Source organism: Lepisosteus oculatus, chromosome 7 (assembly GCF_040954835.1).
Source record: "Lepisosteus oculatus isolate fLepOcu1 chromosome 7, fLepOcu1.hap2, whole genome shotgun sequence".
NCBI lineage: Eukaryota > Metazoa > Chordata > Actinopteri > Semionotiformes > Lepisosteidae > Lepisosteus > Lepisosteus oculatus.
This window is the reverse complement of record NC_090702.1, coordinates 23298905-23326419: the sequence shown is the minus strand read 5'-3', so window position 1 is coordinate 23326419 and position 27515 is coordinate 23298905. Positions and strand designations below refer to the sequence as shown.

The following is a 27515-nucleotide window of genomic DNA, read 5'->3' as shown; positions in this document are numbered from 1 at the left end:
AAAGGGCCGCACGATGCATTGTTGGTTTCAATCAAAAACAGACAAAAAAAAAAACCCAACAGCAGCCAAAGGCACGAAATTTGATTGTGCGTGCTGTTGATCTCCTTTGTAACAACGAAAAGGGGCAAGGCGTTTTTTTGTGCCTTTTTTATTTTCGGTACTGCAGTTTTTAAGACCAGGGCAACAGTTTCGCCCCCGGGTAATGTGTTAGTTGACAGAACAAAAATCCCTGATTATGGAAAAAATGGGGAACGTCTCTCGTCGAAAAACTCCGATCCCTACATTGAAAAATAAAACTTGCTGTTGACGTTTAATATGTGCATAATAGAGTAAGAGCACTGGATTATCTTGCCTGTTTTATAAAATCCATAATTTAACGAACGTTTCTGTTGCGAGTCTTATTTCCGTCCTGTATTCCTCATAGTTTGGTCTGAGATCGAAGAGCTTTATTTTATGCGAAAGGAATCGTGGTTTTTCTGTCACGCCTGTACTGTATAGGTAGACACGTGCGACAAGACAGGAGGTCCAAAAAATAATTGGTTAGACACGGGGACGCAATTTCGTATTTTGTGCTTCAGCTACTGTCGCTTAAAAGAATCTGGGGATGTTGAGCCAAAATACACTATTGGAATCAAGTTTGTTTCATATTCGAAGGCAATTTGACTGTTTTAGGTGCAATATCGAGTACATTTACATTCCTGTTGCCCTAGTGTGTTGAAACCAAACGATTACTAATCCTGCATGAGATGTCTGCGATTGACGTGCTTTAGTGGACATAATATGCTGACAGAAATAGTGAGGTAGCCTAGTCAAATCGAACAAAATTGGTGACGAAAACGCTTTGTGCAGATTAAACTCCTTTCAGTAACGGCATGTCATTTGTCAATCTGATTTTTTTTTTTGCCGAGGGAATTTTGCATGGATACATTTGAGTTTAGCTTAATTCTTAATATTTTAGTCAACGTTAAATATTAGGCAGATTGCACAAGCGTCTAAACCGCAGTTAATTGCGGAAAGAGTTGGAGCAGAAATAGCCAACAAAACAGGCATTCAGAAAGCATCAGGTTTTTGCGTTTTTCCTTTTTTTCCCCCACTAGCAATGACAAGCTAGTGACAGGATAAAAACAGTGAGGCCCGTTTATAGTGTAACACTGGATACAAAGCCCTGAAATATGAGCGTGGTTAGTTGTGCAGTTAAACCAACAGAGGCAGGGGCTGTGCTAGCACTTTGTTTGTTTTAGACACAATAGGACACTCCTGAGAGGCACATTACAACGCAGAACTGTACTGTGTAAAACACCGTGCCCAAAATACTGAATTTCTCCGGTTTATATGTGTCTCGTCAGTCTCGTCATTCTCTTCAGAGTTGTTTATGGGAAAATACCGACGTTCAAATATCTGAACTATAAAGGGATATCCTTCTTGTCCCTATTTTCTTTTTTCTGCCCATTTGTGAGTGTGTCTGAATGGAATAAGTGTGGTCTGTACAAGAATTTCGTTTTCAGCTTTGGCAAAGGCACCAGGCGACACAGAATGCTTGCCAACATTTCTGCAATTTCAGGGAAAGGTGCTTGTCCTGTTCAGGACTTTACTGTTAATTTTAGAAAATGCTCACCACTCAAAGCCTCCCCGAGAATACAATCAAGAAGCCCCAGCTATGGTCTTCCAGCTAAGCTATTCTTGCTCCTTCACATGGGTTTAAGTATCGCAGGTTTAATGGTCTGCTGAACTTTTGATGACGTACTTGATCTCCCAGAACATCTCCTGCTAAATGCCCAGCGTTGTTTCTTCTTAACAAATTAGACTACTAAGCCATTTTACGAGTCGTGCAATTTCTTTATATGAAAGCCGAAGCTTTCTGAAACGTGTTGGGGGGAGGGGGGGTAGACTTTAAGACCACATCTTCGTAATTAATCATGCCCTAGCAAAGCTAACAGGAGAAACTGATCTTTTTTAATTTCATTAGCCGCCGTCTGTATCCTGACAAATGTGACCTGTCGTACGGTGCGTTTGCAGCCCTCATTTATAATTCATGGTGCCCCTGTGGTCTGAATAAGTAAGGAAGCAGCACCTCTTCCAGCTGGAGGCAATTAGGTAACACGGAGGCGGGGTGTCGGGGAGCCGCTGAAAGAGTGGGTGAAGTCAAGGGCCCATTATAGCGGCAGTGCGAGGGAAGACGAACGGCGGTAAATGGTTTCTCTCAGAAAATGAATAATTGACAGGCTGATGCTTTCGGCAGCCTCTGTTTTTGATTTATGTACCTTTTCTTCAGGAGATTTAATTTTTTTTTTGCCTTCAAGATTTAATACAGCCTGCAAATTCCTATTCTAGTTATGAAGCTGGGGGTGTCGGATAACTCCCAGTCCCTTTAAGAACTGGGCCCCTGAATGTTTCTCTTTTCTCTGGCGCACGTGAGGCAGGGTGCACTAAATTATCGCATGTGTGCTAGCAAAGGGCATTGACTTGTCTCTCCTGGATGAGCTGTCACCTGCCTTTTGCGTGCACTGTACATGCGCTGGTACAACAAATCGGCTTTGTTTTTACCTGTATTGTTTTCCTCTTCATTGTTTGGTCCTGTCTGTTTAGTAGACTTCCGCTCAACGATTTCTCCCAGTGAGTGTGAGCCCCCTTCCTGCCCGTCACAGCTCTGTTGTGTCAAACGTGCGCACCCTGTGTGTTTATTGAGGGCCTACTGGTATCGTGAGCTTCATGGAGCTGCGCTGTGTGTGACATTGCTACAGAGATACTCCAATAGACTGGAGGCCGTAGCTTTCGTTAAGTATTTGTGGGGGGGTTGTGTGAAAATGTATTTGTAACGGGTAGTATCTTGCTTTGGATAGAGAGCCTGTTTCTGTGCGTAAGAGAAGAGACCAAGAAATGTGTTAATTCCTCCTTTCTTGGTCAACGTGGACCAAAGCTTGATTTCTGGTGCGTAGGAAGACAATGTTCCGTCCATTTTTGCTTCTTTACACATGCTGATTGCTTGCATTTTTTGAAACCCGAACCGCAGTATCAGGAATGGGGTTGCCAGAATAATTTACCTTTCCTTTGGAATATTGTGACTTCCCCCAAGGTCCTAGTTTTTACACAAAACCAGTACTTGTTGGGTCTCAGTCACTAGTTTTTGACTTGTGTTCCACTCGAGCTCTGTGACGCAGCCGGTGAGGCAGAGCTAGCTGGCTGCTGGCTGCTTTCGACTCCTTGACGACCTTATTTATTGACGTAACTACACACCCTTACAGGCGAGGTCGTACTGTCAGGCAGACAATCTCACTCGAGTGACTTTTAAGCTGTTTTCGTGTTTGTCCTGTAAATCAACTGAAGGGAACAGATTGTTTAACTGTGTTGTAGGCTTGAACAATTTCCTAAACAAAAGCAGTTTAATAATAAAACCCCAGTGACAAGTGTATCCTTCCAGTTCAGCCTTCAAAGATGAATGTGACCTTACCCCGTTAACTAGTCACTTAGCACTGGTAGAGAATCCCGGTTGTGGGAACAAAGATTCTCTACCAGTGGAGAAATTAAAAATGCTGAATAGATTTACAGTTTGTTTGCCATTTAATGGCTCTTTCAAGGGAGTGATCCCAGATTTGTGCTTTGTGGTAGGAGAAAGAGGCAGTGCCAAGAGGCAGCTCTCCACTGAAGTGACTGTCTCACTCTAGTAATGTGTGTCTTGGCCTCACTTTGTGCTAAGGATGAATGGCAGTACCTTGCAGTTCAGAGTTTGGTTTAGTCTAGTACCTTCCAAAGCCCTAGAAATGAATGTACAGTAAGTAACAACGTTGTCTCCAGTGCGTTCTGTGAATTCTTTCAAATACTTTAAGGAGTTAAATACACACACACACTTTTGACTATTCACTGATTTTCAGCAACAGATAAAGTAAATTCATATCAAACCTGGAGATTGCGGTTTTAATGATCTTTTTCAGATATTATATGTTAATATAGGCTTAAGGTGCTGGGGTTTGTTTTGTTAGCATGTTTTGAAAATATAAATCCACACTCCTTTATTTTAGACTATTTGTGGTTCATTTAGAAAGTGTTGCACAAGTGCAAAAGTGTGTGTTCCCTTAACTGGCAGGTTGTTTTCAGCTGCCTTTTTTTGGGCCTGCACTGAACAAAAAAAAGACCCACCTGTCGTTTGGGTGCCAGCCCAATGGTATTCTGACATTACGCCTTGTTTTTGGAACTTGTGATTGGTGGGTTGGTTGTGAACTTTGACCTTGCTGCTTAGAGTCTGCATATACAGTAGCTTCCTTTTTAGCTAATACCACAACATGAGCAGAAGATAGGCTAACAGGTTACTGTCTTAGCCAGATTTAGGGAAGTGTTGGGGAAAAACTGTGTATAGGGATATGGGTGGTAGCATATCTACCTGATAATAATAATAATAATAAACTTTATTTTATATAGCGCCTTTAAAGGTGGCTTCTCAAAGCGTTTTACAGGATGACAATAACAATAAATAAGAAGACTAAACAATAAATAAGAAAATTTCACAAGACAGGACACAATTATAATTACAACAATACAACAATAAAGATAGAGGAGACCGTGGAAGATGGTATTAAGAAGAGCAGAGGGGTGAAGAATGGAACCAGTTAAGTAAAGGCTTTTCTGAAGAAGAAGGTTTTGAGTCTGGATTTGAAGGAGTTTAGAGAAGGTGACTCTCTAATATCCTTGGGCAAAGAGTTCCAGAGCTTGGGGGCATAGCAGGAGAAGGCCCTGTCGCCCATACAATGTAGACGGGCTTGGGGGACAGTAAGGAGAGCAGAATTTGAAGAGCGGAGGTTGCGAGGTGGGGAGTAGGGCGATAAAAGTTCAGACAGGTATTGAGGTGCCAAGCCATGTAAAGCCTTGTAGGTGAGCATGAGGATTTTAAAGTCTACGCGGAATTTGACCGGAAGCCAGTGCAAGGACTCGAGGATAGGAGTAATGTGAACACTTGTACTAGACCTGGTCAGGATTCTGGCTGCTGAATTTTGGACATACTGCAGCTTGTTCAGAGTAGATTTAGATACACCAGGGAGCAGAGCATTGCAGTAGTCAATTCGGGAGAATACAAATATGTTGATCAGCTTTTCAGCCACAGTTAATGATAGCATAGGGCGTAGTCTTGTGATATTGCGATATTTCACAACTTCTGATGTGAAGTTGTTTTGGACAGGGATATCCTTTCTTACAGTATGTTACAATATGAAGCTCACTGCACTTATTCAACCATGTGGGCATGCAGGTCTGTGCCAGTCATAAACCCAGACTAGAAAATGTTTCCAGCGTGTGGTACTGTCACATCTGTGTCTTGAGTGTGTGGAAATGTTAACTGACTCAATTATAAACTTTGCACCGGGGGGCTGTGTCGGTGTGCACACTGCAAAGGAGAAAGAAGAAGAAAAAATTGAACATTTGGGGCCATGGAGTTGCCTTTAATTGTCAATTTAGGAATAGCTGGACAGTTCATAAGACTTTCTGTCCAAGATTGTCTTTACATTTACTTTCCCGAGACTAATTCTGAGTATGGGAGTCAGGTTTTTTTTCAAATGACAAATGTCTGTCTTTGTACTCCATTGCCAAAGACAGGGCTATTCAGTTATTATCTAGCTTGTTTCTCTCATATTTATAATTCCAAGAGAATTATACTTTTCTAGTATTTTGTCTACTTCAAGCACTGAAGAGAAGTTTTGGTTAAACAGTAGACATAAAAACAAATGGTAAATGAGAGGGGGCCATTCGCCCCATCTTCCTGCTTTGGTGGTTTAGTATCTAAACAAATTTAAAATATCCAGTTGTTTCTTAAAGTACCCAAAATGTGGGCTTCAACGAGCTGGCTGGAAACCCCTTTCCAGGTACTGTTTGCATAAAGAAGTGTTTCCTTTTCTGTTCCCTAACTGAATTTCTCTTAAGTTTCCACTTGTGACCCTATGTCCTTGCTTTACTACTGAGTGTGAAACAGTCCATTAGGTTGAACTTGTCTATATCCCCTCAGATTCTGGATCGAGTCTCTTTTCAATCTCCTCTGTTCTAGACTGAAGAGATCTATATTCCTCAACCTGTCTGCATACAAAAGTTCCCTGAGACCAGGAATCACTTCTGTTTTTGTGCTTTGTGATATGGTGGCCAAAACTGAACACTGTATTGTAGATGATATTTTTATCTGTAACCCATAACTTTCCCGGATTGAATCTACAGATGATTTTTCTGCTTTTTCTGTTTGCTTTTTCATTGTTTCCCCATATTGTTTTGATGAGAACATAGAACAATGTATCTTGACAACCAGATTCCTTTCATGTGTAACTTCCTGATCAGAAACACCCTTGCAATATGCATAGCGTGTGTTCCTATAACCAGTGTGGATTACTTTGCACCTATCGGAGTTGGATTTCATTTGCCAAGTGTCAGCCCAATCCATGAGTCAGTGGGTCCCGTATTTAAAGACCTTTACCATGATGTGATGATATGCTGTCGTCATTACATTTCACAGGTCAACCCTGAACATGCAGCTCTTTAACATACTCGGATGTCTCCTCTGGATCTCCACACCTCGTCTTAAAATTGTTCCTGCAGGTTATATGGTTTCACGCCTCACCTGTGCAGGGTTGACACTTTTAGGATTTTCTGGAGCACCTGAGCATGTCGTGAGAACAGTGAAAGTTATTACAGAAGCTTCTAGTTTTGTTTTCGAAAACTGGAATTAAAGCCTTGTAAGGAGTGCACGTACTGAATATTGCTTTGTTTTTATTTTCTGAGGCTTGGCCCGAAATCTATTTCTTCTTTCTTAGCTGTTGCATAAGTTATCACTCTCCAAGCTGTTCCTGCTTTATAAAATACTGTAATATTCTTTCTAGCTCCATTTCCTACAATGGCATGTGTTTCAGTGGAAAGCCTGCTAGCTCGTGAGCTCCTGGCCTTCACTGATCTGCAGCACAGGCCATCTGCTCTGCTTGCCTGGCTCTGCTTTCCTGGCTGGGTGCGTGTGGCTGCCTGCCCGGGCTCTGCTCTCCACTGTGTGCGGCGGAGTGAGGCAGGTGCACAGATGTGAGGATGCTTCTGAAACACTTGGAATCTTATGAGATAAGGAGCTTCTGCAAGTCGGCAAATCTGCATGTTAACAGTCCAGAAGACCGAAATGTATCAACGCAGCTCTTAAAAGCTAAGCCTTTCTAGCTTCAGTTGCATATACTGCATAATATATGATGGGCCATCTCTTTAAAGCAGTTCAGTTATTGGTGAATTGACTTCATTCTTCACAGTGATTGTCTCTCGACACCAAGTAAGATATCAATCAGAGTAATGGTAAATCACTCAATTCTTTTACTTTGCATGATACCAAATGAAATAATTGTAGCTGTTTTGTTACTGTTTTGAGAGATCTTCTTTTTTTCCTTGGAAACAGCATTTGAGGAGCAGAAATAAGATCACTTTATTAGCCATATGCAATTTCTTGCATTAGGAATTTGTCTTTTCGCATACCCCAGCTTTCCGGGTGCTGTCTCTTTAAGTGCTGCTGGGTATGACTTAATGGGTACACTTAACGATGTAGATGATTTTAGACGCTTAATTATCACTTTGACTGTAGGCACGACAGGAGGTTGTGTGAAATGCGGAGTTAAGGAGTGAAATGGCTGCTGAGCCTTAAGACCATTTTCCTTTTAAACCCTTTATTTTAAACCACCTTGGAGAGTCAAATGTGACACTTTAAGGATTTCATTCAATAACAAGACGCTTGGACAAAAGTGAGCTGCTTGGCACCAGCAGAAAACGCGAGACACATTTGTCGAAAGGGGGGAATGCAAAGATGAGTGGTGGAAATTGACTTCTCCTTATGTACTGTAATAAGAAATATTCTTATATTGGCTGTTTCATGATCCTCTTGTCACCACAGTAAAATGCCCGTTAAAGGGGTTCTAGTGTATGGCTAGATTGCAATATCTGCCCATCACTTCAATAACTGAATAATGAAATAATGCATATTAAAGGAGAGGGTTTAGAAGTAATGGATATGGTTTTTTCCATGACATCTTCTTGCTAAGCATTTTTTGGTACAGCATACAGATGTCTTTAGTGTTAATCTCATGGTCATATTAGAACTGGAATCAGTTTGAGGATTGGGATCCAAGGGCAAACCTACCGTAAGAAGTCAGAAGTGCCTATTCAGCCGAGTCCAGATTAATATTCTTTCTGAAAGCCTTTTGCCTCCAGCTTGAAAGACGTTGCCTATTCAGGTCAATAATCCACTTTAATTAAACGTCTATGTTAATGCCAACTTGAAGTCCTCCCTCACAGATGCACACCATTAATCTTCTGTCATCAGCATCAAAAGGTATAAACCGTTAAATTGTCACAGAAGGGAAGCAAGCTTTTGAAGTGAAATCCGTACTGGAAATATTATTTTCTCTTTGTGCAGAAGTGTATCAAATAGTTCATCATAATTATGTTCTCTTTGGAGTTTCGTTACAAAAGTGTCACGTAATTCGGTACAAAATAAAATAATTGGTTTGCTGCCAGCTTTAAAAGTACAAATATGACATTAAGTAGTGCAAGTACAACTGTTTTAAGTACAGTATAATCCATGTACCTTGCTAAACCTATTGTAGATCTATAATGTAGTACATCTGAACTGATTTGCTAGCGATATAAAATAATACATAATTCTGAAGTGCTTATTAATACATTTTAAGCAAATACTTGTTTACAGGTACACTTGTTTGCATCCACATATGCAGTACAATATTTACAAAGAAGTATTGAGGGGCAAAATATAAATATAAGACAATAACCATTGAGCTTGTGAAAGTTATGTTTGCAAATGATTGTGGGTGCATCATTTACATCTCATAATATGTGTAAAAACTATAAAAGTAAATAGTAAACAGTGAATTCAAATTGATGAATGCTATGTTAAAATTGTACAATGCACTAGAAAGGCTTAATTTACAACTTTGTGTCCATTTTTGGTCACTGCATTAGAGAATAGATATTTCAGTCCAGAGAAGAGCAACAGGGTACCTTCCTAGGCTTTAACCTATCAGTCCTGCACTGATAAGTTAAAAAGCCTCAGTTTTCAAGAGAAGATCCTTTAAAAGCCCCTGTTCCCCAACATTCCTTTGTTTTTATACGAAGCCATGTGGAAGTATGGAACAAGTTACCAAGTTATGGTGTCGAAGCCTCTGCTATATTTCTTTCAAGAAATGTCTGGAGGAGATCCTCGGATCCATTGGCTACAAGCAACCGACCAAGCTAAATGGGATGGGTGACCTCTTCTCAGCTTGTGACCTTTCTTCTGTTCAGCGGACACGAGCCGCAAATGAATATAGGGGTCTCGTTGTATTTCTCTTAGAATTCAGGTAATCCTCTGTACACTGTGACCCTAAGTGAAGCACACCGAGATGCGAGGAAGTAAAATCAATATGAAATCATGAGGCCTTGAGAGCAGCTGATGTTGCAATCACCCAGGCTTCCTTTTGTCCGACTTCACAAAGGAAATATGCTGCTATTTTGCATTCCCATTATTAGAAAATTTAACATTTAACGGATCACTTCACTCTCAAACCTAATTTTCCTAATTAGACGCCTCTCAGTGTTTCAGGCCATAGTAATGTTCATGTTCTTGAAAAACATTTGGCATTTAAAATGCTGCATAAAACTAGATTTGATTCATTCAGATGCAGGTAGTTTTACTAGAGGCTCTTAGTTTGTGGGTTTTTGGTTTCTTAAAAATATCTGCCACTTCTTAATTTAGGCAAGCTTAGTTTTCGTTTTGCCAGCAACAGGGATGATGAGCCTGTATACACTGTGCGCTGGGTGATCTTTGTTTCTGTGTTATTCTAGCCAACATAGTTTTTCACTAAAGAAATAAAGTGTCACTAAAATCAATTAAATGTCTTTGTTTTGGTCTGTACCCTATATTTATGTCGTGTAAAATCAAAGCCGTCAAAGTATGCTACAATGTGAAAATCTTAAAATTCAACGTAAGAAGAGTTTGTAATTAATGTTATTTAAGGTCATTTTTTAAAACGCACAAAGAACACAGTGGCTAATTTCACAATTTAATTAATAAAAAGATTAAACAAAACAGTTAAGAATTAATATCCAGTTATAAACCTAAATAAGAAACTTCCATTCACATTTTTACATGATGGGGATAAAAATAAAATCTCTTTTAAAACTGACTTTTTGTACATCTGTGGTATATAAATATCTATGTGAGCTGTGTGCAATTGTGCGTGTTGATTTCTGGGGGTTTGGCCCTGTTGAAAGACAGCACTTCGGTGTTGGGTCTGCCCAAGTGTGGTCTCGTGTGATATGTGACAGTTTGGTTCGTTTCATGCTCATGTAGTTTATGTCCTGTTCTTTAGAGATGATCACTCTTTCTCTTGATAACTTTGTTAGGAGCAGATCAGTTACTGTTGGTTTTTACAAGGTCTTATTGTACTTTACCAGACCTTGAGGCAGTCCAGTGACTGGTACAGAGCTGTATAGTGAAGTATCATATTTCAGTAATTATTCCATGCATATTAAGTACTAACGCTGTAACCTTGAATACTGTATGTGCTGATCTGCATCCCACATCAGGCCCTCTGGCTAGGCATGGACTCAGAATGCAGCCCCTCCTCTTTACACACATTCTTATGGGAGATGTTAATATACATGTTTCTGAGTTATGATGCATATTCCTGGGACCCATCTGTCGTGTAAATAAAGAACTACCTGTAATAGCTTTCTTAAGAGACCCGTTGTGCCTCATTTAGAGAGCTAATGGAATTTAAGATGTGTCACCGGAAAATACAAAAAGGAAATAGTGGGGCAAATGTTCCCCTGATTTCTTTATACTCATGAGAGACTCCAGTCTGCTCAGAGCATAAACATCAATGCTCTGAACAACGTAAGGGTCAACATGTTGAGCTTAAGCATATATTGCAATTTTATCGAACGTTTGATTCACTTGAAGCCTCCTTTTATTTCATTTGTAGTGACATAACACCACTTATTCTTCCAAATCACATAACATTGCTATAAACCCGCTGTTTAAATTGAATTAATGCAGTAATGGTTGCCTGGACCCTACAGGCACCTTGTTTTGGTCTGGTAGAACAACATATTACTTTGCGTTGCTGTAGTTCCCCTACAGAGCCATCCTGCCAGTCTGGTGGTCTGTCAAGCCTGCTTATCTAATTTTCACTCCAGTTTTAATCATAGTGAACTAGGAGAGGGGAGGTGATGTGAGGTTGAACACTTAGGCTTTGTCTGAATTGCCTGATTAGTGATTCCCACAGGAGGACATGCCACAGAAGTAACTGTTGGTATACAGTAGGCGAACAGGGTCTTGGGGTCTGAGCCAGATAGCACAGGAGTAGATATTTGACTCTTTTGCTGTTCTGCCTTAAGGTCTCAGACCAGTAAAGGTTTGAAGGATTGAGAATGTTAAAGAAGAATGTGGAAGGGTTTTCTTTAAGGATTTGTCATAATTGATGAAAATTGGATCCAGAGTGTATTATACTGTAGCTCATTTGCTTAGGTACAGTTTCTGGAAGTCAGTTTTAAAGCTTCAGAGTGAAGATCAGTTGGAAATGTGGGCATAAAAAGCCTAAGCCAAGTGGCACACTAGAATATCTCTGAGGAGACCAGGAACATGTATCTTCCAGTTAAAGGGGAAACCTGACCATCTGAGGTTAAACCAAGTTATGTGTGAGGGTGTTCCAGAGTAGGAAATGGAAGAATGTGGTTTTTGAATGGAGAGTTTTGGATTCCTTATGACAAATGTTCCAGCCCTCCTGGTGATTATATTAAAGAGTGAAGAGTTGATCGATGTGAGAGAAAGAGGAACTGAAGTGACTATGAGAATATAACTAACCTCTGTGAGCTGAACTGATTTCATGACTGCACAGGCATCTCTGGAAGGGGGCCACCTAGGACCACGTAGGGTACTTCATAGGAGTCCACAGGGGTTCTTCAAGCCAGGTGTAGTGATAGACCATCACAGTTGCACGTGTAATCAGATGACAGACTGAATCGGGGCTACAGTTTGTGGCTTGGGGGTCAGTATTCACAATTACAGGGGTGCCCTCCATGAAATCTGACTTCTGGCCTTGTGAGCAGGTTTCTGAATGATCACTGATAGGTTTGATGTGTTATGGTGCTGTGACAGAAAACAAATGAACTTATGATTCAGCTTCAGCTTTTTGACAGATGGCCTCACATTCTCCTCAAGTACTCTCTGGTACAGTGTGGAATTCAGTGTTGACTCTATGATGCCAAGCTGGCCAGGCCCTGAGGCAGAAGAGCAGCCCCAAACCATAATGCTTCCACCACCATGCTTTCCAGTTCTTTTGGTCAAAGGCAGTTTTCGGTTTTCGCCAAACATGACGTCTGGCATTGTGGCCAAACAGCTCTTCCTTTGTCTCATCTGTCCAGAGCACATTGTTCCAATAGTCCTGATCTTCACCTAGGTGTGGTTTAGCAAACTTCAGTCATGCATCTGTATTCATTTTTGAGAGCAGAGGCTTCTTCTTTCCTGACCTCGCATGTAGGGCAAAGTTGTGCAGTCTCTTTCGGATGGTTGACTCATGCACTTTGACATTGACTGAGGCAAGTCTTGCCTGTAAATCCCTTGATGTTATCCTGGGGTTCTTGGAGACTTCCTGCAGCTCTTGGGCTGAATTTGGTGGGACGACCTGGCCTGGATAGATTGCCAGTGGTTTGACATTTTCTCTGTTTGTAGATGATCTTTTGGACAGAGGAGTGAATGACAACAAATTGCTTGGAAATGGCTATAAAACCCTTCCCAGACTCATAGGCATCAACAGTCTTTCTTCTGAGGGCCTCAGAGAGCTCTTTTGATCTTGGCATGATGTAACCACACACCTCAATTGCTAAGACCAAACCACACCACAGGTTTCTGAAGTGTTTATATAAGGCAGTGCCCTCCAAGTTACTCTAGTGATATCCTTATGATTTGCACCTGTTCTGGTGCACCTGATTCTAATTTTGGGCATTTGATGCAATAATAAAGGTAGGAGTGTACTAACTTTTTCCGCACAAGGAAATTGCATTTCTGTTTATTTAAATAGTACAAATGAGTGCAAAATGTGAATTTTCAATGTTATTTTTTAAAATTACATCACCTTTATCTATCAGTACTGTTGAAATGATGATCAAATATCCTTTTGTCCAAAAATGTAAAAAAAGACAAACCCTTTTCAAGGGGTGTACTTACTTTTTCACACCACTGTAGGTGGGTGTAAGAACCCATCGTTGATGCTGACTCTTCTGGGGTCTCAATGGGACAGGTTGCATGACGTGGTGGATGACCTTTGAAGGGTACAAGTTTTGGAGGAATGCTTGTTTATGGTTCTCTCTTCCCTCGTACTCAATGCTGATATAAAGATATAAAGCAATAAGTAAATCTGATTAATGGGAGGTGATTCCTTATGGGTGGTATGAAAAGAAAATATTGCAAATTTAATCCAGATTTGTTTTAAGATAAATTACCAAGTAGATGATTATTCTGCATATAAAATGGCTTTAGTCCCAGGAATACACAGAATGGAGCTTTTGCTTAGACTGTGGTAAGAGCTCATTATTGAAAGCTGAATAAACAGTTCATTTACATTTCATGCTTAGTTTCATGTTCATATCCCGAGCAGGGGATTGCTAATGTGGTCTTTCCAGGGTCTTGTAATTCTGGGTTTTCCAGAGTTTGAGCAATGTGAACATTAGATTTTTGCGCAAGGAAGCCTGCGCTACAAAGCAGATCCACGGACAAGCACTTGTTTTGTTCCTTTGTCCCATAGTGACACGATGTGAGTTAACAGCAGATCCCAGTCAAGAATAATAATAATAATAATATAATAATAATAATAATAATAGCTTATACTTATATAGTGCTTTTCTGGACACTCCACTCAAAGCGCTTTACAGGTAATGGGGACTCCCCATCACCACCACCAGTGTGCAGACCCACCTGGATAATTGGGGAGGAGAGCAGAGTAATGAAGCCAATTCATAGATGGGGGTTATTAGGAGGCCATGATTGGTAAGGGCCAATGGGAAATTTGGCCAGGACGCCAGGACGACGCAAGGCGACCCGTGACTGCAAGTCCATGAAACCTTTCCCGTTTTGGAAGGCATGCTAGTGAATGATAGCGGAATCAAGGCTGCCGAACTTGCAGAAGAGTTTGGCGTTTCTGTGCGGAGGCATTGAAACCATTCTCTATGTGTATCCTGGCCTGTCAAAGGGTTCTGCAGGGTGAGTGTCCCAAAACCTGGGCTCGCAGGATCGCTACCAGAGAGTGGAGTTTAGTGAGGAGCTGCTGGAGCCCATCAGCACTCACCCAGTGGCATTTCCAAGGACTGGTTGTGAGATTCGGGTTGTTACTCCAATCCTGGGCCCAAAATTGCGTCAGAGCTGTGGAAAAGCATCACATTTCCTCCCCTGAGGAAGTTCCACACGGCATTCTAAGATGGCAAGATTGTAGCCAGCATCTGGGGTTCAAGACATGTATGGATAATTGATTACATGCCCCACCAGAGTTCAGTCACTGGTTAATATTATGCAGATTTGTAAGCCATCTATGAAATCGTCACATGATGTTCTGCTGCAGCTTGACAATGTCTTCATTCATTAATGTGGGAGCAATAAACCTAAAGGCTTGAATGGCTATTATTAATTTTGACATTTATTATAGTCTACTATAGAGTTCGGTGTGGTGGCTCTTTGGCTAATGATCTGCGCCTGTGGCTGAAAGGTTGCTGGCTCAAGTCCTGCGCCTGGCAGAGGAATCCTACTCTGTTGGGCCCCTGAGCAAGGCCCTTAACCCATGCTGCTCCAGGGGTGCCATATAAACGTCTGACCCTGCGCTCTGACCCCAAGCTTCTCTCCCTGTCTGTGTGTCTCATGGAGGGCAAGCTGGGGCATGCAAAAAGACAAATTCCTAATGCAAGAAATTGTGATCTTACCTTGCAATACGTAAAATTTCATGACAGCGATTCCTTGAAGTTCAATATTAACAAGTGGTTTAAAAGACAAAAAAAGTCAGAGTGCTTTGGGATAAAGGTTGAGTACCCTGATAAATGGACAAGGGGAAAAATTCTTCATATACTTAAGTCACAAAACGTTTTGAGCACCTCTTTAAAATTAGATGTGATTTTAGAATCGGCTGACATGGCATTTAACTTGTGGGGAAATGAGCAGAAGGGAGATGTCAAGAGGGAGAGTGCTCTGAGCTGAGGTTCTCGGCCTACAGGAGCCTCCGCTCACCTGTGTCAGTTCATGATCTCGGTCCCTCGGCGCAGTGAGAAGATATCGATACTGGTGACGGGACAGATGAGCCTCATGGACCGGTTCCCCTGGGTCCAGACTTGTAAAGAGATCTTTCTCCCCTTGTCGTCCTGCTGCAGTTTAAGGTTTCCACGGGGGAGGAGACTTGTCTAAAACACGGCTGGTTTCCAAGGTAACAGGCAGCTGTGTTTCAGTAGGTGCAGAGAAGAAAAGAGCAATGTAGAAGGCTTACTGGAGGTGCTGAAGAAATGCTCAATAGGCAAGAGTGAGTGCAGTGGGGAGAGACAGTGCGTGTCCAATTTTTACAACACAATTCTACGGTGGTTTTAATGTATCGGGTAGGACTTTTCTGAAACATAACACCTCATAAAGTGTACACAACCACTGCAGAATGTGTGGATTTGAAAAAGCTTTGTTTAAAAAATAATTGCCTTTTTCATCATGGTTGTAAGTTTGAGAGCAAAAGAGGTCCTCTTTGAACAGTAAGATGTTTAAGTTGTTAGTAAAAGCTTAATCGACAATTCATTGAAATCTTAATAGTGGTCTTTAAGATGTGCCACAACTGTAGTGTGTAAAGAGTTATTGCTATAATTCTGTTTTTCATAGGGTTGTGCACGTTGTCCACGTTGTAACAGCTGTGTGCAAGAATGTAATCTTAGTCTAAGAGAGACATATTTTTCAATTCGATTCATGCTTATGAACCCCTAGGGGAAATTTGTTTTGTGCCCAGCATAAAAGGACTACAAAAATAACCATCACCAACCAGATTTTGGGAAGAACAACATTTCAGTGCATGTAAAATAGTTGTGAAATTTACTGTTGCACCAAAAGGCACAGAGGCATTTCCCAGGCGGGAGTAGTGTAAATTTGCAATGGAGGGGCACTCAACAATACTGATTCCTTCTTCAGAGCCCTGTGTTTGAAGAGGGCATTCAGGCTGATCTGATTTACCCTAAATATTGTGCTACTTTTGTTCATTATTTCCCCCCATCCTGTACCACTTGTAGGACTGATGTCTGATCCTTTAGTTAAGTAACAGTAATTTAAGATGCTTTTTAATAATAATAATAATTGCTTACACTTATATAGCGCTTTTCTGGACACTCCACTCAAAGCGCTTTTACAGGTAATGGGGACTCCCCTCCACCAATGTGCAGCATCCACCTGGATGATACGACGGCAGCCATAGTGCGCCAGAACGCTCACCACACATCAGCGATCAGTGGGGAGAGAGCAGAGTAATTAAGCCAATTTATAGAGGGGGATTGTTAGGAGGCCATGATTGATAATGGCCAGGACGCCGGGGTACACCCCTACCCTTTTCAAGAAACACCCTGGGATTTTTAATGACCACAGAGAGTCAGGACCTCGGTTTTACATCTCATCCGAAGGACGGCGCCTGTTTACAGTATAGTCTCCCTGTCACTACACTGGGGCATTAGGACCCACGTGAGCCGCAGGGTTAGCGCCCCCTGCTGGCCCCACTAACGCCTCTTCCAGCAGCAACCTTAGTTTTTCCCAGGAGGTCTCCCATCCAGGTACTGACCAGGCTCACACCTGCTTAGCTTCAGTGGGTTGCCAGTTGTGTGTTGCAGGGTGATATGGCTGCTATAATGATTTCCCTCATTTTTATGTATGACTGGACACAACTCGTCAACAAACCTTATTTGAAAGTGGGTTGGACGGGCGACATTTTTCCTAAAACCAGTTAGGCGTTTTTGTTTTCTCAGAACATTTGACTCGAAAGAGAATGCAACAGGTCGTCAGTTAAATCGTCTGGACTAGGCCCCGCAGTTCTGGGCCTGCGGGCTTGTTGTTGGTTAGGGCAGCTTAAGCCTTCCATTCAGCGTCCTTCCCGTCCGAGGAGCTGGCAGCTGGTTAAAGGGTAGAGGACCCGGAGTTCGTCAGTTTGGATTTGGAGGAAGGAAGGCGTGCACGGGGAATGGTTATCACTCTTGGCACTGGAAAGTGCAAAGCGCACAATTCTATGCGCCGCTTTAAAATTGAAACGGTGTCGCTGTGCACAGGGACTTTGTGCCAGTTCCCTGTGCACAGGGGAGATGAGCTTAATGAAACTCCCCCAAATTCTTATACAGTTTGTACTTTAATACAGTACTTGTCCTTCTGTTTTTAACAGTCGGAGTGTTCTTGACCATCCATTATCATTCCTCTAATCGAGAGCGTACCCTTCTGAATTCTCCGTGTTTTAAGTTTAAATATTGCCAAGCTTTTAGTATTCCGCAGACGGTCTGGCTGCCTGGCAGAGTTTGACATTTTCACATGACAGGTGGCTCCAGCTCTGTGTTTGTAGCCCAGAAAAAAAAACCCTTCTCTTCCAACAGCGCAGTGTGCCTGTTTCTACCAGAAGGCCTGTCTCAGTGGGGAGTGATAGATGTGGTCAGTACTGTAATGCCGATTATCTCTGTTGATAATTTTTCACCGCACTTTTAAAGAAGGCCTCCTTCTCCCCACCCCCACACAATAGCCACAGAGCACTGCTTGTTTAGCTTCATAACGTAAAAGAAAGCTCGCTGTACTGCGAGCAAGAAGAAGAAGAATGCTGTTCTTGTGCCCAGCAAAAAGAACAGCATTCTTCATTCAGCATTTTGATTTGCAGCCATGTAACTGCACGAGCCGCCTGCTGTTGAATTAACTGAAAGGGACACTGATGCCAGGCACTTTCCCCTCCACCCTGGAGCGGAGATGAGGTGCCTGCAGTGCCAGGCTGGGGACGAATGAGGTGTCGTAATGCTGCCAGTTGGGCTCTCGGTCTGGGAGGAAACCGGCCGCAGCATCCAGAGGTTTTTAACCAGGGGAGGAAAAGGGTCCCCTGGCAGGCCTGCAGCCTCAGGGTTGTTATTTATTATTAAAGGTCTCAGGGTAAAACTTGAGTAGTTTTGTCATGGCGAATCATTTCTGCTGTGAACTCATCTGTGGGTAATATTGTTGATCTGCACCCGCTCTCCGTGTTTCAAATTCTAGCTGAACCAAATTTATTTTGGTTGGCCGGAATCCGATCTAATGGTGATGGGTACGAGATTGTTTGTTGTTTTTTTTACTTGGCAAATTTGCAGGTTTTACAAACGTTAGGACATAATTATCAAAAGACTGGCACACACGTGCAAATAGCGATGGTGGAATATTCTTTTCAGGTTTAATAAGCTATAAACCATCTAGAACGTTGAAGATATGAAGTTGAGTAGAGATTTATTTGTAATGCGATCAACTGTTTGCAAAGTGTACAGGTTCTGGAAATCTCTGCTGGCTTCCAGGCAGGCCATACAGCACAGATGGTTTGATGGCATGAATGTCTGGAAGAATACTGAAATTCTTCTAGCTGTGGATTGGTGCATAATGGCATTTGACTTTTAACGTTCGAGTTAGTCCATACTGTGCCCTGCTGACGTCTTCAGATTCACATCTGAGAAGTGGCTGATTATTTCAGGTGGCAAGGTAGACCATCACATTCAGAAAAGTAGTCTAGGGGCGGAAATTCTAGGATGATGACAGCAGAGATTGTCTCGGGTGCTGCCTGTTGGTATCCCTCTTACAGTGATGAAGTAGAAGCAGCTTCTCTTTAGCAAGTGTCGGGATCCTGTGAATATCTTCTGAATATCCAAACTGATATATTAAGATGGTTTCATGTGCAAGAATCTCATTGTTGAGGATTGATTGACCTTTGGCCTTAAGGACTGGATTTGAGGGGCCTACATACTGTATACACATATTTTGTATGCACTACATTTAAAACCACTAAGCCTGAAAAGCTCCCTTAAAGTGTCACCTCATGGCTCCACCAGTAGGTTTCGAATCGCTCCTCTTCTGCTCTGAACTATGTGTCCGACCGCAGTTCTGCTTTGCATTTAGTGGTGTGGGCTGGCAGCGGTACCCTCTTGTCATGGGTGATGAACACACAGCTGCTGCCTCATGGTAGGCTTCTCTGGTCTGCAAATCTGTGGAGATGAAAAGACAATGGGCCTGCAGCAGAGGAATTGAATTGATCGCAGTGCTCCATGTACAGCTGTGATCTTTAATTAGTCTCATAGCCTTGCCTCCGGTTGTATAGGCTCTTTCTCCAGTGCTCTGGTAAACCTACTGAACTGTAAGTATCTGGATGCTGAAAAGCTCTTGCATTAGACATACAGCGAAGAAACCAGTCAAAGCAAACCCGTTAAACTCTGTAAACAACAACAAGTGCAAGAATTGGTGATTTATTAAATCTGCCAGTTATGCTCAGATTTGATTGAATTGTTCTGTTTAATTTGTTAGTATATAGCAGGTATTCAAGGTTTGCGCAGTGCAGTTGTATGTTCATGTTCAGCCTTGTTGTAATGCCAAGGTATTCTCATTATATTAAGGGAAACTGCTGAGCAAATGAATAATGAAATAGGTCGCGTCTAAAAACCACGAGAAGACTTTGCTTAAACAACAGGCAGCGAGAAAGAAGAGACTTCCCCTCGCTTCAAGGCCACTGTGAAGGCCAGTTGGAGACCCATGGCCGGAGCCTGGGGTGGGGAGGTGGAGATTTGCAGGAGTTCCGTTTCCATGGAGCTCAGCCTGATGTGCTGGGACTGTGACCTGCAGAAGGCCTCAGTGCACGGGCACGCTGAATGGCTCTGCGCAATGTGATTGTACCACTCGCACAGAGAGAAGAAAGGCCTGATAAAAGCCCATGTCCTCCCATGTTGCTCTGAAGGATGTTCAAATAATGTCTATTCACACTGGACAACGCAGGTCACTGACTCATAGCTCCAGATAAGAAAAAGAAAGCAAGCCACACTCGGTTTTCACTTAGTAGAGAGCCAACCAATTTCTTTGATTTAGTGTGTTCTTGTAAGATGAGACCTGAACATTTTGCGACCAAAAGATCTTCATTAGAGTATCAAAACACACTTCATGCTGTGCAATAAACATAAAATAAACATGTGGCAGGTAAATATTCTTAGAATTACAGTGCTTCAGTTAAATGTTAAATTTAGAGAAAGTGGTAGATCTTTAACATAAGAAATGTCATAAGACAGGAGCGAGTTTAATCCTGTAAATTACTTATTAACGTGAAGGGTAAGATAAGAACTGCAGTATATTACACTCCAAGAAGGATGAAAGGTCGAATTTGACATTTATCCAATAGGGAGTCAGAAGTTTAAGGTTACAAATCTAGGAAGTGTTCACATTTAAAAGGAAATAATCTAAATTACTATGCCTCCTGGAACATTTAACCTTTTCTATACGCATTACTAGGAATAATTAATTGAAACAGCTGTCGTAATTGATTTTAATTATATGCACCTGATTGCCTCTCTGGCTGCTGGTGAGCACTTTATTGGATAACTTTCAATTTTTGTGCTCTGAGGGAGACATTTTAATGTCTACAACATCTGTGATCCATCTCAAAACTATTGTTTTTTGGGGGGTTGTAATTGAAGGTGTGGTTAGCTCTTGGTAATGCTGGTTGTGTGATTTCCTTTTGTTTACAGAGATTTCTTCCTCCAGCGGAAATGACAGGTTTCCAGGTTCTTTCTGTTGTTTAATGATTCTCTCCCGCTCTTCCATTTAACCTTTGGAATATGAATATGGGTGTGTGCTCGGAAACTGTGAGACTCTTGATGGTAGTTTAAACAGCTCGACAGCAGTGCTTCATGACTCTTCATCTAGACAAATATCTAACAAAGCAGTTCTTGAATTATTTCAGCAATCAATTGGCTGATTACGGAATGCATTTCAAGCTAAGCGCCGAACAACGGAGCAGATTGGAACAGCTGTCTTTTTGAATTTGAATTTATTTGGATGTAACATTCTTTGCTTAAAGGTCACGTTGCTGTTTGTTTGACAACTATGGATTTGAGATTAAGTTTTTTAGAAGCCTTTTGATAGTCATGTCGATTTGTGCGGATTTGTAGTTTGATTTCTCAGAAACAAGCAGAGAGGTAAAAAAATTCCTTTTACTCCCACGGGTCCTCAGTCTCGAACTGTGTTTCTTTGGAAGTGGTGTAAGTAACCTTACCATAAAATTTAAAGAGCAAAAATGTTTTTCCACCAATGCAAATATCACAGGCGGTCTAAAAAAGTCTTTTTTTGTGTTTTAAAATTCATTATTACGTCTTAATTTCTCATTACTGTTGACTAGACCCCCCCTAGCACGTTTGTCCAGACTGCTACTGTACATTTTTCTCCAGCAGTCACTAATTGTTCATCTTGATTGCTAAGAGCAACTCTGTACACCTGGTCGTGGGTTATAAGTCGGATACAGTGGCTTCCCCCACCCTTCCCAAATAATTTATAGATGAGTAATACAACAGAAGATCGTCATTATAATTAGTCCAGAATTCTGTCAGTCAGTCTTTGTACAATAGAAGTGTTGGATCTTATTAATGTCTCTAGTGTGTAACAGCCCATTGTTTTGTCTTCTGTATTTCAGGATAAGCTCCAGAGGTGCATAAATGATGATCGGCTGAGTTGAGGAGACAGCTGCACAAGAATCTCTCCCGCTTCGCGTTTTATTTTTAAGTGCGTCCCCCTGTGGAATCACTGTAACGTTGTTCCGAATGGTATGCGGTTCTTATTGTCATCTGATTTATTCCGGGTTTGATTGTTTGCTTGTTGCAGAGGTGCCGAAATAGCCACTTTCATGCCAGCGATGGTAGCATTGTGGACTTAGAGCTTAATACTTTCCTGTCTGCTTTCACAGAAACCTGTCTTACATCAAAGCAGTTGTGTTTTACACATCAAAACCTTAAATTAGACAGTACAAGTAAACATTATGTTACATAAATATTTACCTATAATGCATTAGTTTCACACCATTCCTACAGGAAATCAGAACTCTGTGTAAATTGACTCTTCCCCCCCAACAATTACACTAACCCCAAGAAACGGATCCATTTCTGATGTGCCGAAGAGCACGTCCTGTAGACAGAAGCTGCTCTCTGTTTAACGTAATGTAGTTCCTTTTTGAGCCCTGTCAGATGGTAAATGCTACAGCATGTCATAGGATAGGGTAGCTGCGTCAGCATGCGTAGGCTGCAAAGGAACAAGTAATAGGTTTATTCCATGCTGAATATATCATGAATATTGTGTGCTGTATATCATAGGATATGCAAAGAGGTTAAGGTGTGAACTGTTCGCAACGGATGTTAGTTCTACCAGTAGCTCTGACATCCTTTTGCTGAGGTGTTTTATTTTGATGATGAAGTTTCGAATAAAAGAAAGAAAGTTTACGTTACAGATACACGCGTTTGCGTTCCTTTCTAGGCCTTCATTCCTAGGCTAGTGCCATTGTAAATATAATGGCAATAAAACCAATTGTTTCTCAAGCTCAGGTTAACCATATTTTTAATTGGAGTGTGTTTGTGTTTAGTCTCCTTTACTTGAAATTGGAAAATTGGAGAATCAAGTGAATTTCCTGTGCCGGTGATGGAAATATGCTGTGCTAAGTGCTGATTTTTGCTTTTATTTCTAAAAAAACACGTTTTTGTACAACATTGTGGATCTTTTGTGCACTACAAACTTTGCTGTAATGATCAGTGTTGAAAACGCACTGGAACTGTAATATAAAGGACCGTGGTAGGCATCAGATCTGGTATATTCCAAACCACTTCACAGGGCTTGAACTGGTCCAGACCATTATTTAGTGTTAATTGGATTACAGCGTAACCAGAAGGTAATTTGTGTTTCTTCTTGTGTCCTTCCCTTAACCTTGCTGTGTCCCTGCAGCCATCTGTATGATGAGTCTGGGGCTATGGCCAGCGAACCCCTTGAAGGCTTCCATGAAGTTAACCTAGCTTCACCCACCACTCCCGACCTGCATGGCTTAGCGGAGACCCGAGCCCTCAAACACAGCTCCTCGCCCAACGTCCTGTACCGCACCCCCCCCTCTGTGAGCGCCGGCCCCTGCCCGCCCAGCGCCCTGCGCGCTGACCAGCTGCCCACTCAGCCCGTGTACTCTGCCCCCAGGCACCTGGGCAGCGAGGAGCCCCACAATGGCAGGTTGGTGGTTTTGTAGAGGGCAGCCAGCGGTGGTGCATCCGTCCTTTTTCATCCAGTTCAGGGTCGGGGGGTTTGAGCCTGGCAAGCAAGGGGCACAAGGCAGGATACAGCCTGGATGGGACGCCAGTTCATCACACACAGACACAGACGTACACACTCACACCAGGGCCAATTTTCCCAGAAGCCGGTTAACCTACCAGTATGTCTTTGGACTGTGGGAGGAAACCACACGAATAAAGGGAGATCACACAAACTCCACACAGACAGCACCCCGAGTCTTGAATTGAACTCTGACCCCCAGCACTGCGAGGCAGCAATGCTGACCACTGCACCACTATGCCATCCACTTCAGCTACATTCACAGGTTTCACTTTCCAGATGTTATTTTTTCAAAATGCAATTCAGTTTCCTTTGATGATGTAAAGATGGTGCTTGCCAACTTCATCAACAACAACAACAAAAGGCTTTTTATTAACTTGTGGGTGGTCAGAATCTGTTGAAGCCTACAATTTAAATCGGTTCACCTAGTGAAAAATCCTATATTTTTCTTCCTTTTATTTTGTGCTTAGATATTCAGACTGTTACTCCATCTGTAAAGATGTAGGGTTACTGCCGTGGATCATGAATATTTCATAGATCTATACATATTTAATAGAAATAATGTAAATGTAATTTTATGGCGTAAATGTAGCTTGAAGCAGACATCCAGTTTCTCCAGAAAGATCAGTGTGACTAGTGTAAACAGGAAAAGCTATGGTAGTAGATATGCCTATATTGTACAGTGAGTATTGTGCTCATGTGTTTTATCTAAAAAGAAATCAATGCAGCCTGAAATTCTTGCTTCCAGAGCAAGAGTGTACACCTTGGCTCAGGTCACGAGTTGCTTTTGTGCCGTTGTTGTGATGAACAATGATTCCTGGGCTCCCGAGGTTTTCCTCCGGGAACAGAGAAGGGCCTCCTTTGCCCTGCTGCTGCTTGGCAGGCCACCGTGAACTGTGCTGCCCGTGTCATTCCAGTGTCCCAGGGGCGGACGCTCCGTTCTCCCATGGTGCCCGGCTGGAGGCCGACTTCCAGGAGGGGGTATCGGGAGGGCCGGGCGGCGAGGACGGCGTGGAGACTCTGGGCCTCAGCACCGACAGCCTGTCCCACCTCAGGAGCCCCTCGGTCATGGAAGTAAGAGAGAAAGGGTATGAGAGGTTGAAGGAGGAGCTTGCTAAAGCCCAAAGGGTAAGGCATCCCCAGCACTGCACGCGAACGTGACTCTCCTTCACAGTCTGTACTCTTCCACAGCTGTCCACAGAACTTTCCAGAAGCAGTCTGGACGAAGTACCTTGTTCAAGGGTATGGCAGCAGTGTCCCATTTGAGATTTGAACCTTCCAGTGTCAAGTCCTGAGCCCTGAGCTGTACTTGTTGCCGTCACTGTCCTACACAAACTAAAGCAAGGTGTTAAGGCTCAAGAGCAGGCTGAGCAGCATTACAAATTCACAGACGTGGCGGTATTGTTCTAAATACTGTACAAAACACAATGGCAAAAGGTGTATTCAGCTCAAATGTCTTATCTATTAATATTGAGCATATTTTTTTTACTTTTACCATCAGGAGAACTAAAAAATAATTGTAACTTAGTTGGTCACCGATCTTGTGACTCTTTAAAAAGATTTTGCAATCAAAATTCTACCATTTTAATTTGAAATTGGACCTGTTGGGCATTAAAGGTTAATGTGTCAGCCCAGCAGCTTGATATAATAATTGGTTATTATTTCAGGAAAAAGAGTAAAAAAATCTAAAAGCAAAATTAAGAAATTTCTGAATTTTATTAAGACAAACATAATCAATATGTGATAATTAAGAATAATATTAAGAAACAGTATGGCAGTTTGATTTTATTCTTTTCTGATGAGCCCGTGAAAAAGGAGCCTCTTCCATCCTTGGCCTGTTCATACTGAGAGCTCTATTGATGGTGAAGGCATAGGAGGAGAATGGGAAAAGTCTTTAGATTTCTCCTAGTCTGAATGTCTGATCCTGACAAAGACAGCTTTCACAGGAATGGAGCAGGGCAGTGTGCAACATGGTAGTTCTTCAACAGGAAATTAGACCAAAATCCTCTTCGTTTCCAGCTGTGTTTCAGGGTTAAAACTGAAGGGGGTTCCATTCGGTTTCCTTCATTCATATCCTGCAGTTACCTGGAATTAGTCAGGTCCTTGTCTGCTGTGTCAACACTCTCCACAAACGCCTCCAAAATAACTGCTGTGTGTATTTCTGGCTGGCTTTTGTTCATACAATTAGTGATGAATCTGTGTTGGACTAAAGGTGATGCTTAAAGTAATGTATATATACCAGTTGCATTTGATTACTAAAAATGTTGGCACCCTACAGCACAATAGGAAAGAATGCATTTTGCGCTTAAAAAAACTGTGGAATATCCAAGTTCCTATGGATATCGTTATGGGTTAAGAAGGGAACCAGTGTTCGATTTGACTGGCCTTGTGAATCTCTGTTGCAGACAGGGATCACCAGAGGAAAATGGGACTTGTAGTGAGATGGGGATACCCAGCATATCCAAAACCTTCTTCCATGACATATGGGCTTCCCTGTATAGCTGGAGCTGGAATTCAAATGGGAGAAAATACATTTACATATATAATTATTGTAACGTTGTCAGTTATTTTTATGACAAGATATGGCAAAACAGGCAGTTCAAGTCTCAGAGTCCGCCATGTGGTAGCAGTGTGTTGAGTTTATTCCGTACCCCCAAGTGCTGTTCTGCAGCAGGTCTTACAAATAGCATTGCAGTGTTTTTCTCATGATAAAATGCTTCTCTTGCAAATATGTACTTATTTGTATGTTTTAAAAATCCCCTTTCTAGCTCTGGTAAATTAATAATACAGATAGATACACAACCATGGTAAAGAAAAACAGTTGGGAAATTTTAACTACAGTATTGATAACCAGTGCTTAGAATGTACTGTAACTACATATAAAACATTTGTTTTGAGACTTAAGTCCCTTATTTGAATTTTTCATGCCCTTGTTTCCAAGCCACTCGTAAGCGTGCAGATCCCCAGGTGGAAAATAGGTTAATCACCAGCTCCGAGGAGCCATGTGTCAGAGGCCTTAATCTGTGCTGACATTGAGAAATCCAGAGAGATCTGTCTGGCATGCCAGCGAAAGCACAGGTTGTACTGTGAAAGGAAACTTTATTCCTCTCTGGAATGCGGTCTCTCTGCACAACTAGGAGCTTAGCCTTCTTATTAGGAACTTCCAAATAAGTGCTTAGTGGTACACTGAAGATACTAATATTAACAAGTACAGTATTGTAAGTGTCCTTATGCATTTCTGCATCCTAAGCACAATTTGAATTTAGTCTACCACATCCTTGTAATAAACACCACATAGACAGGTTTCTTCGTTAACCTGCTCTCTGAAGTCCGTTAACTTACCGTAATGTGTACTTTCTCGACTGTTCTAAGGCACTTTATGCTTTTTTCCCCTTGTAATACATAATGCATGCTGCAGCCATCCAGAACAGCTAAGTTTGCAGTTGAGAGCTGTTGTCATTTCCCATTTGAAACAAAAGCATGTTTTCTTTAATGGGCAGGAATGCATTTCAATTTCTTTGTCAGTTTCCAACAGAGTAATGTGAATTCAGCTCCCAGTTGGTCATGGATAAACAACTTAAAAGGCTAACAAGAAATGATTGAGTTACATTTTTCGAAATGGACACTAATATCTCGTATATACCCCTGCCCTTCCACAAGCCGACTGCTTAGGCTATCACCTGTACAGGGTTTGCTGAGATTTTTCTCTTTTTGAGGTATCCGTTTTGGGGAACTGTAATTCCTCCTATTTTTTTGTTTAGGTAAAGTATAGTGTCCCTCAGTAGCATTATGTTTACTTTGTATGTTCTCTCCTGTTCCTGTATTATAAACTATTCTACCCATGAGGCCTTGCAAACTTACTAGTGTCTGCACACCTTTATTACCATACAAAATTACTTTTTGCAGTTTATTGGCTATATACAGCAGGGACAGACAATTAACATACCATTAAGTATATGGGTCCAAAAAGTGAGGGTGAGATTGGAGCAGGATTTGGAGAACTGTGACGTTGAAGCGTGTGCACAAAAAGAGACATGGGTATTAACAGATAATGATGAAACACAATCCAGGTGTGAAACATGAAATTAATATAGCATAGCATTGAAATAACTAAAACTGTTTAATCTAGCCTAAGTTTCTTTTAATAAAAAGG

General features: G+C 41.8%; 1 protein-coding gene across 6 annotated transcripts in view; it reads left to right on the top strand.

Annotated features, from left to right (window-relative positions):
* rab3ip (RAB3A interacting protein (rabin3)) overlaps positions 1-27515 on the top strand; it is a 41886-nt gene that overhangs the window by 677 nt on the left and 13694 nt on the right. For 4 of the 6 annotated variants that reach the window (XM_015352890.2, XM_006633516.3, XM_006633517.3 and 1 more), the window contains exons 2-4: positions 21696-21825; positions 22991-23263; positions 24280-24490. In XM_015352890.2, coding sequence (XP_015208376.2) covers positions 23016-23263; positions 24280-24490 — 459 coding nt within the window. In that variant the 5' untranslated portion in view covers positions 21696-21825; positions 22991-23015. Of the gene's footprint in view, positions 1-20895; positions 21087-21113; positions 21268-21695; positions 21826-22990; positions 23264-24279; positions 24491-27515 lie in introns of those variants that run through there. The other 2 variants (XM_015352893.2, XM_015352892.2) reach the window with 2 other exon arrangements.